General features: G+C 38.5%; 1 protein-coding gene across 1 annotated transcript in view; it reads left to right on the top strand.

Annotated features, from left to right (window-relative positions):
- The first annotated feature begins 774 nt into the window (after window positions 1–774).
- Window positions 775–10,230, top strand: part of OCA2 (OCA2 melanosomal transmembrane protein) — a 170,568-nt gene continuing 161,112 nt past the window's right edge. Inside the window, 2 exon segments of the mRNA XM_065741233.1 lie at window positions 775–798; window positions 4,207–4,490. Of these exon segments, the coding sequence (XP_065597305.1) occupies window positions 775–798; window positions 4,207–4,490 (308 nt within the window).

Here is a 10,230-nt window from a genome sequence, read left to right as displayed (position 1 = left end):
AGAGAAAACCTAACGATTAAGAAACATTGAGAATTCTTGCTTGCAAATCACAGTGTTAGACAGCTCAGCACCTTTCCTCAATTTAAATAAATATAAATAATCATGTCTTGGCAGTCATTATGTGGGAGTGCTTGTGTGTGTGGCATCTGTTTTATGGGCTGCAGCTCTAGGGATGAATTTTCCCCAATTCTTGGTCAGGGATTTGCATGGCAGTAGCTCTGCAGGGACCAATGTACTATGGGAGGATTTCTGAAGTTTAGTGCTGAAACTCTGATCTGTTTCTGTGGGCCATAGGCTAAGAGCTGCTCCTCTCCTCCCTGCTGCTGAGACAATTTTTAGTTGTGTTTACCCCATGCAGCCAGTACAGTATCCCCTGTCTGAGTTGTGGGGAAGCTGTCGTGCAATGTATGTCTAGAATGAGATACACGTATAGAAACCTACCTCGGTGGTGCAACTGCCTTTGTGCACTCTTATGAGTACTGCATGAGCTTCTTCTCAGCAGTACCTCTGGATTCTACATTGCTCCTGGCACAGGAGTGGGCTGAAAGAGGAGTCAGTAGGAGAGCAGTTTATTTAGGCTCAGATGATGCAGAGAGCCTTCTCAGGTGGACAAGATTTGTCTTTAATTAGTCTTGGGTGAGATACTCCCTGGCAGACAAGAACAATAGGGGGTGAATATTAAAACAAGTCAGGCAGGTGGGGGTGTGCTATGTTAGCAGAACCACACAGTTCTTCCAGTATTTACTTTTTTTTAGTTTGGGTTTCTGCCTGGTAATGCAGAAGTGACTAAGTGTAAAGGTAATATTTTTTAATGTCTTTTCCGGTCTTAGTGGGAGAGAGGCTTTGATGCATTGTGAGATATACAAAACAGGAAATGTACTGCTTATGGATATTATCTCAAGGTGTCATATTTTGTAGCCTCGTGAACTCTAAGATTAAATTTTGCTTCATTTTTGTTTTCAGAGATGCTATGCTGTGATTATTGATTCTTGGGAATGTAATGGTTTAAATGATGATATATTACTAGTTACATCATTTGCTGCTAGCATTTTGTTTTGCAACTAAAAAAGCAGATTAAGCAAAGCCTCATATAAAGCATTTTAGATAACCTGTTCATCTTATTAGCGATTGAAGACTTAAAGAAAAAGCAAAATATTTGCAAGTGTTTCAAAAACAAATATTCAGCTGCTTGGGCTGGGATGAAAGGGATGAAAAGGGATAACAAATATTGCTTAAATATTGTATTATCCCTTTCACAGTCAAACTCCAGATGGATGATTGCTGGATCAATTTCTAGCTGTGGCTAAAAAACATTTGTTAGTGCATAGCTCTAGACAGATGGACGCAACATGAACTTGCCTTGGTCAAAATATCTCCTCACCTTCTCACAATAACTTCTAATAATAATGTCTTGTTACTGATGGCAGCATTGTAGATAAGAAAAATGCAGAAAATATTAAAGTGAAGAAAAGTTCTGTAACTACAGGGAAATGCAGTCATTTGAGAATTTATTGAATGGTAAATGTACTGATGTCTCAGAAGCTTAGATACCATGGTGATAGTTGCCTTAGCAATGTTTTAGCTACGTAGGTAATCACAATCAAACCTGTCTCTAGTGGCAAAACGATGCTGTATTATTTTATTTTTTTCTTGCAAAGCTTTTTTGAATGTGCAATAAAAGTGGTTTATGATTTTGTATTCAGGCATCAGATTTTCTTTCAAGCTTCTTCTCCTTGGCATTCTTTCATTTTTCGTTGATGTTAATTCTTAAAATGTCTTTCATGCTAAGGCTCTGTACTTACAGGAGCCTAACTAATTTAGTCCTTACTCACCTCAGGATATATCTATCTCCCACTTTTAGGGATGAGACAGAATCAGTTTTAGAGGTTGTGTTCATGTTCTCATCTTAAGAAAGCTAGTACAGCTGGAGCTCATGTTTCCACAGCCTGACATCACTTTAAAGCCTGTGTATTTTCTCAGCAGGTATTCAGACAAACCAGAAGTTATGAAAAAGATGTAACAAGTGGGCAGATATCTTATGGAGTGTCTTGATAAAACCACAGTGTAAATACATTAAGTGAGATTGAAGATGCTCAATTGCCTTTTCCACTTGCAGTTGGGAGTATTTTCATTTCAATATTATCTAAAAGTTATCTGTTAGAGTGAAAGGCAGGTTGGGATTTTAGCATGGGCTGCAATGTGTAGGGCAGCAGGCTACCAGAGGTTGCATAAGGGTGTTGGTGGGGGTGATGTTGGCCTCCATGACCTCTGAGTTGGCTCTCCTGACACTGCCAGCCATTGGTCTCAATGTGCAAAGCAAAAATAAGTGTAGCTTTCCAAGCTTCTTGCTCAAGACTGCATCTTGGATCACCAAAACTCAGTGCTTTCTGGGTCATGGAGAAGCCCTGGATCAGCTCGGTGGTGGTGAATTTGGTACTACATCAGCCATGCTTGTGCTCCTTATACTCAGTGACAAATATAACAGAGGAACTGGAGGAAAACAAAGTACAAGTAGTCAAAGGCTCATTTGTGTTGATGCTAATGAAGGGAAGAGTCAGATTAGTCAAACTACTTATGAGGAAATATGAGGAAGATTATGATATGAGAACTAGGGATGCTGGGAGTAGAAAGGAATGCAGCACTAGAGAAGGAAATGCCACTTGGGGCACTGTTATTAAGATTTGGCTTGCAAGCCTGCCTTTGCTTGGAGCCAAGGTCTATGTTTCTGGTAGTATGTATTTTGGCATTTCCTTTCTGGATCCTCTGTTACTTTTCAGTATGTAAGACCAGCAGAGCTCAAAGCTGCACAAATCCATGCGTTCTGTTATTTTCATATCCAGTGGTTTCTCCTGCTGGGCCTGTTTCCTAATACTGGGCTGTTTCTGCCTCACAGCCCTACAGGTCTGTCTGCCTGCCTATCCTTTGCTGAGGTCTCCAGAGGAAGGAGCAGGGACATGCTCCGAAATGGCATTCCTCCCTTGCTGTGAGGATGCATGAAGCTGACAAATTCATGTCCTAGGCTGTTGCTGTCCTCATTGGTGGCTTTATCATTTCAGAGTTGAACAGGCCTGTAATTAGGTCCCTCAGCATGTATTCAAGTAGGGCTGCTCTCTAACGTGGTCTCTGTGTCTGATTTGGGCACTTTGTGATATTCTCAAGTGCTTTTTTTTTTTTGTAACTTTTCACACTGAATTGTAATGATTATAGTATAAAAGCTTTTTGACTGTTATGCACAAAGTTTTATTATAATCATTGTTAATAATCATATAATAGAACCTAATTTTCATCAAGGTTGTATTCACATTTCATAAGTGCCATTGGCAGCTGGTGAAATGGAACACTGCCTCCATAAACCTCAAGTATCCCATCTGCTTAACAAGGGACTGGTGGCTGTGGTACCACTTCAGTGCAGCAGTGGCTTTCTGTGGGCTGGGAAGACAGTGCAGGACCATTGCTGTGGGCAGGGGAGGACCTGGGTGAGTTGATAAAATGGTGCTGTGACAACCCCAGAAAATGTGATGTTATGCAGTGGGAGGTTTTATGAGCCCATGGCCTCTTTTGGTCCCAGGTCTGCTTCCAGGTGGCAGAAAGCAGGTTGGTACTTGGCTGTGTCCATCAGGAGCTTGGGTCTTGTCATCTTCACATTTAATGTTATCAGCACATAAATCTCTTCAAATTTGGCCAGAATTTGGTTTCCAGTTCCACTTTTCCAATGCTAAAAGGTCTGTAAATCGGAGTTAATTCTTCCTGGCATAAGCTAGATTTCCATGTCCATGGGTGTAAAATAATTGATATTTATATACTTAGGAAGTAAAAATCAAAGCTCGCTGATAGCACTGTGGCTTTGTTTCTTGTTAAGTATAGACTCAATGCCAGTCCTCATTTATCCAGAGGTGATTATGGTTCATTGTGTGGGACAGGACAGTGCAAATTTTGGGTGAATTTGTGGGAGAAAATTATGGCAGACATGGAAAAATCTCTTTGTGTTTTTCTATGCTCTTTATAATGGCTAATTTTGAAGTTGCAAAGAGGTTTAAAACTTTGGAATTATTTCTGGTGGAAATAAATCAGCAAGGTAAATATTCAAAGGTGCAAACAAACAAACAAACAAAAATCTATTGCTTGGTATTTTTAACATGCTTATATTGAACTAAACATTGAGTCAATTCAGTTTACTCCTAATATATTTGTTTTTGCTTTCTTTAGGAAAACTACCTCCAGGGACAGATGTACTTGGATAACAAAGATGACAGTACTGTTTCTAGACAAGAAATGGAGTTGAATCAGACCCCTTCACATCAAACCAGTTTATCTGCAACAGTAGCAACCAAACCAGGGACCAGAAGTTGCAATGAGCTATGGCTCTTAAAAGAGTATCATGGCATGGTAACGAGTCTTGGAGAGCCACATACTCCTTGTGAAAAAGCAATAGAAGAGGATGGCTGCATTGCTCTGGGGAAAGATTTCACTGAAGTCCCCATGCAGGGAAGGTAAGAATAAGGACAAACACAGTTTTTCTCTCAATTCAAATTCATTTTTACTTCCTTGCAGAGAAGATATGTATTTTCAATAAGCAAATGTTGTTTCTCCCCTGAAGAGAACGGGAAGCTTAATGGGGACATCAAAGCAGTTTTAATTGCCTAAAGACAGTGGTAGATCACTAGATTTCCAAACTAATCTCAGTTTTAATAGCAACCACGGGCCAATTTTATTTTTTCAAGATTCCTTTTCTTCTCTAATTGGTGTCACAAACCACACAGAAATAAGGGTGTTTTCAAGTTCAAGCACCCGTACTTTTAGGGAGGCTACATGTGAACTTCCAAACTGCATCATAAGACCTTAAACTGAATCACTATGGCTAAGACAGAGAGTATAAAAATAGCAATGATAACTGATAATGGCTACTGTTTTGCCATATCACATACTGAGTATACAATGAATATATTCTTTGTGTATCCTTTCATGAATCAGGAAGAGTATAGGTATGGGGAGGGGTTGTCCAGTCTTTCCTGGTGAAAAGATTAACAGTTCTACTGTTCTACTCAGAAATATTTTATGGACCTCCAAATATTGAATATGACTTTATAAATCTTATGTGTTTACAAGTTTGCTTTGTTAAACCCCATTAGTATCAGGTTCAAGCAGTCTTTGCACCACCAGCAACCACAATGCAATGATGAACTCTCAAGATTTTTGGTAGTTTTGAGAATACATAAAGGTGACTTGACACCTAAAGTGAGAGGGATGATGTGTCTGTTTTGAGCTCCTGAACACAGTCCTTGAAAAGCTGCCTGGGGATTTCTGCTTTCAGCTAGGTGGCTTAAACTGCAGTGGTTAAGTGGAGTACTAGCACAATTTCCAGAACCTGATGCTGGAGATCCCTGTCATAGATCAGGAGAAGACGCAGTAGATTTCAAAGCAGGTTAATGTTCAAATAAGATTTAAAAAAATCAATTAATTAAAATTAAATAAACAGAAACATATCACAGATCAGCAATGTAACCAGAATCCTCATAAAACCTCACCTTCAGGTAATCAGGCTTTTCAAACAGAAAGCAGCATTTCATTCCTCTTCACATGGCTCTCTGCTGCTTCAGTGCTGGGTAGGAGGTGCAGTTCAAAGAGTTTTCCATAGTTCTAGGCATGCTGGTCACATTCCAGCACTGTTGGGAAGAAACAAGGTGTGTCCTGTGCACGTATATGTAATTTAGAAGGAAATCTACTTGTACTGGGAGAAAAGAAGGTTTGGAGAATTTTGCAAGTTCTCTTATCTGGACAAAGCAGAACCAGGTTAGCTAGATGAGCTTTGCTGCTCACCTTGCTTACCTGCAGTATACAAGTACTCTGTAAAACTACTTCAAACAAAATCAAGGTTTTATGAGCATTTGAAAGTATGTACATCAGAATGAAAATTGGAAATCGTTATGGCTGTGCTTCTGAAATTAAATTAAAAAATAATCAAATCGACAACTTGACCACAGAAGCCCCAGAAATAATTTTTAGGGTAATTGAGTATTTGTTGTGTTGACTAAGAGTTGCGTGGACAGAATAAAATCTTGTATAAGTTCCCTAGTTCAGCACGTGTTAGTGTTGAGCTAATGTCATCTGATTTTAAAGGAGTTTGGTACGTACAAGCTGTACGCAATGTCAGGAGGAAGACAGGAAAAATGCATCTAGACACAGATTTTCATTTGGGAATTCTCACATATATCTAATAACTGATGTGTTCACAAGTGCTGTGTACTGTCCTGTTACCTATCCTGATACAGGAATTAAAAATGCTGTCATATTCTTACAGACTAGCTGTCAGCTTGCTGGCTGTATATCTTCCTGTTGTTTATCAGTGGGTAATAGGAATTCTTGTACTGTCTACATGTAATTTACTATGAACCATATTTTGAAATTGTGGTCACTGGGCCAATAGATTAAAAATACTTTCTAGATCACAAGAGAGCCCACCTTCTTGCTTGGGTAAGCAGTAGCTCCAGACCTTTTGATAACATTGTTTTCCCATTCAGTAAAATGTGTGATTTAGGAATAGGTATATAATAAAAGAGCCATTCCCACGCTGTATTAAAGGCAAATATGTATCTCTTTTTTATAGCAATAAATTAGGGACTGGGAAAGGATCTCCTAACATTTCTTCTTATTTGATTTTTACTGCTCTTGCTTCTGCAAAATAAATAATTGATTTTTTTTTCTCATGAGGAGATGAATCTTATCTGATTCTTAGCGTGTATTTTAGCAAATATATGTTAGGTGCAATTAAAATACTGATGTGGTCTGTATGACTCCTCTAATATGAGTAATTACCCTTAAATCATTGGGACTGCTCAATAAAATGCAGATAAAAGCATGGCTAAACCTTTTCAGGTTCACAAGTTGTTTGATTAGTTTCAGCAGAATAATAATTAACTTTTAATGTAAATTGTTCTTTGTCTTGGAAAACTACTATTAAAAAAAGAGGAGACCAAATCCTTCTTTTGCTAAAATAGTTGACCAAATTGGCATACCTGTATGGTTTGTTTTAATGCATCTACTTACCTTAAATTGCTGAATTATCTTTCGAGGATAAGATTGCCAGGTTCTCTAAATTGTTCAAATGTACGCTGAGACAAGACTGTCTAAAGAATCTATTTAAGGGAGCACAGGATTTATCTCATTAAAGTTACCTTTAAGAAGATCTTCTCAAGTTATCTGGAGTTCTTTTTTCTGAGGAAATAGATAGCTGCCCTGTTCTGGTCTGAATGTTTCCGTATATCTGCAATGTAATCCTGCAGGCCTTTTGTGGTTAGTTTGTATATGGCCATGAGCTGCCTGCCCATTAAAGTGCCTTCTCATTTCCATCACATATTGAAGAATGCTTCCCTTCAGGTTTTACTGCATTGCGTTAGGCTCCCTGGGCTCTGCGTGAAAAAGTTTGAAGCATCCACAGTGGTCCTGGAGCATCTTTCAAGCTAAAAGAAGTCAGCCTTCTTGTTAAGAACATATTTTCTCCAGTACTGCTTACTGTAGGAAATGCAGGCATTTTCTTCTGAACTGGAATGCAAACGAGGTCCAGTGTTTTTCAGTGGGAATGCAGCTGGCTGAGGTATACGTTTACACTGAACTGCACTATGTGCTATAGTGTGATTTATTGGAAATACAGATTTTAACAAGGTACTAAACACAAGTACAGACTTATTTTTGATTTTGAACTTCATTCATTCTCTTTAGCCTTTACGTAATGGATAGATCAGGCTATTTTTTACATCTTGTTAATGAAAGTTGCTTTTGCAGTCTATAGGCATTGATCTAGGACCTTCTTCAGTCCCTTACGCTGCAGGAAGATTTGACACTGCTCTGTGGCAACATGGACAGCGTTCTTTATGTGAGCCCTGACATATTCAAAAGCACAGCCTACTTCCTTCCATCTTGACTCTGCATGTGCAAGTAGTGGCCACAAAGGAAGGTTCCTTGGTCACCTTGATCTCACCATCATTAGTGCTGATCCCACAGGAGAAACCAAATGACATGGCTCTGTGTCAGCCAAACCTGCAATTCTCCTTTATGATCCACAGTAAGGGAGTTATAGCAGCTGCTTTCAACTTACGAGTTAGTGAGCCTCAAAGGCTACTATAGAAAAATATATTTCTAAAGAAATAAGATGTATAGTAATCCCATATAGCCAATTACTTTACGATGCTATTTAAAACTATATTAATGAAAAAAGAAAAGCCGTCTTTGGAATATAAAAGTGATGGAAGTGGATAATTGAGTAACTATACCCTGTGGCATTTATTTCACGTTGCCCTTCTGGTCTCTTTCTCTCTTTGATGTAATTTCTGGCTGTACCTCTGTTAGGTTGTCAGGTGATAACAATACTTCTTACAAGTGGGGAGGGGAAAAAAAAAAAAAAAAGAAGGTTGGCAGTTCTTCATTGATTTCGTTGTGAGCTTTTAATGAGAAATTAGACAGCGGGGAAAAAATAGTATTGAAACCAAGGCATAGAATTACTCCTCCGAGTTTATGTTTAGATGAATTTGGCACTGGAATTTGTTGTTCATTTAATGTTATAGTCCTTGGAATTTTCTTCTTTAATTTTATGTCTCATTAAAATTACTCATCTCTGGGGTAACCAAAAATCCCCTCCTTTTTTTTTTTTTTTTTTTTTGAATTTGCTTGAGTTTCTGTTTCATCAGATAAAATTATTTATTTCACTGTTTCTCCTGTCTCTCGGTTTCATTTACATAGTGCTCACTTCTGTAAGAAAAAATAAAAGAAATCAACCAAATCAAATTCTTCCTTTGTCCCAAATCTGTGTTCACAGGATCAGCAGGGAGATTACTGGTTTGCAGTGTGGACAGTGAGTCTGCTCCTGGAGTGACAGTGGAGGGAAAGCAGAAATGTGGTCGTATGGCATAACAGAACTATTGGGCTTGAGCAAATGGTGCATGTTCGGCAAAAAATTTTCACATAGTTTTCTCTATTGATGAAACATACTGAGACCTCAGTCATGATAAATGCCTGTGTGTTCAAAGTTAACTTTTCTAATGCCGTGTACTGTTGAACATCTCAGTGTTTAGTTATTATAATTACTTACAATGTCTCAAATTGGTCATATACTACCATTTCTGTTCATTAGATGACAGCCCTAGCTGCTCAATGGTTTTTTGATTCTGACAGGATGTTTTCTTAAACAGAAATCCAACAGTATCAATTTGTGTTTCTAAGTGCTCAGTTGAAAGAATTAGAGCATATTAATTGTCTATTTCCACTGTCAAGCTAAAAACACTCTGCATTAATGAAAATCTGCAGTGTACCAATGCACGGAGATCAAATATTTCATTTGAGTTGCTGTGACACTGTAAGAAACACACAAACACTGTTGAATTTTGCAAGCAGCTTCTTTCTTTCTATTAATTAATAATATGGTTATCTTGGGTTCTTCTTAGTTAGACCTCTCTCTTAGGCCAGTTGTGGAAAAATGCAGGTAGCCTACAAGCTTCAATCCTCTTTAAGGCTTGACAGATGTTTCTTCATTTTAAGATCTTTTTAAATGAGAGAAGGCTTTGTCAGTAATGATTTTTATTTATTTATTGTATTATTATCAAGTGTGTTAAGCCAACCAGAGAGACAGACTTTGAAAGAAATATGTTGTATAGAGGCAATCACAGCTGAGCAGAAGGGCATGCATGGGGCTTAAAAAGCCAATGTGAGGAGCTGTCAAGGTACGATGAAGGAAATAACTCATTCATTCAAGCTGTTCTCTGAAAAACTGTTCTGTATGCTTTGTTCCTGACAACGTACTTGTGTAAGAGCAGTAGCTTTAACATGCTAAGCTATTTGTGGAAAACAGGACTTTGCAGCAGCAGGTGGTCAAATTATGTTAATTGCTAAGAATTCAGTTTTGTCCTCAATTTTCTGCCATGTAGAGGAGCAAAAAATTTACAGATGAGTGTTTTCTGGTAGTGAGGAGGAAAGGAAAACTAAACACTGTAAATCTACAGCCTGCACCTGTATGGCTGTATCATCTGGACCCATGAATAGGCTGAGGCTGTGCTGCTGCTGTTGTTCAGTCAATGGTATGCATGAAATCATGGCAGCTCTTCCATCAGGCCAAGCACCAAAGTGGGAGAATTGAGCTAGAAGAAGCTGAGAGCGAAACCAAAATAGTTAAGAAAAAGTGTCATGAAGACTGATGTAAAGCAGCAGTTTGGGACTACTTGCTTTAAGACTCCTTTCTGAGCT

Source organism: Cyrtonyx montezumae, unplaced genomic scaffold (genome assembly GCF_038088225.1).
Source record: "Cyrtonyx montezumae isolate F1298 unplaced genomic scaffold, pur_monq_1.0 scaffold_3, whole genome shotgun sequence".
Classification (NCBI taxonomy): domain Eukaryota; kingdom Metazoa; phylum Chordata; class Aves; order Galliformes; family Odontophoridae; genus Cyrtonyx; species Cyrtonyx montezumae.
This window is presented reverse-complemented; position numbering and strand designations above follow the sequence as displayed.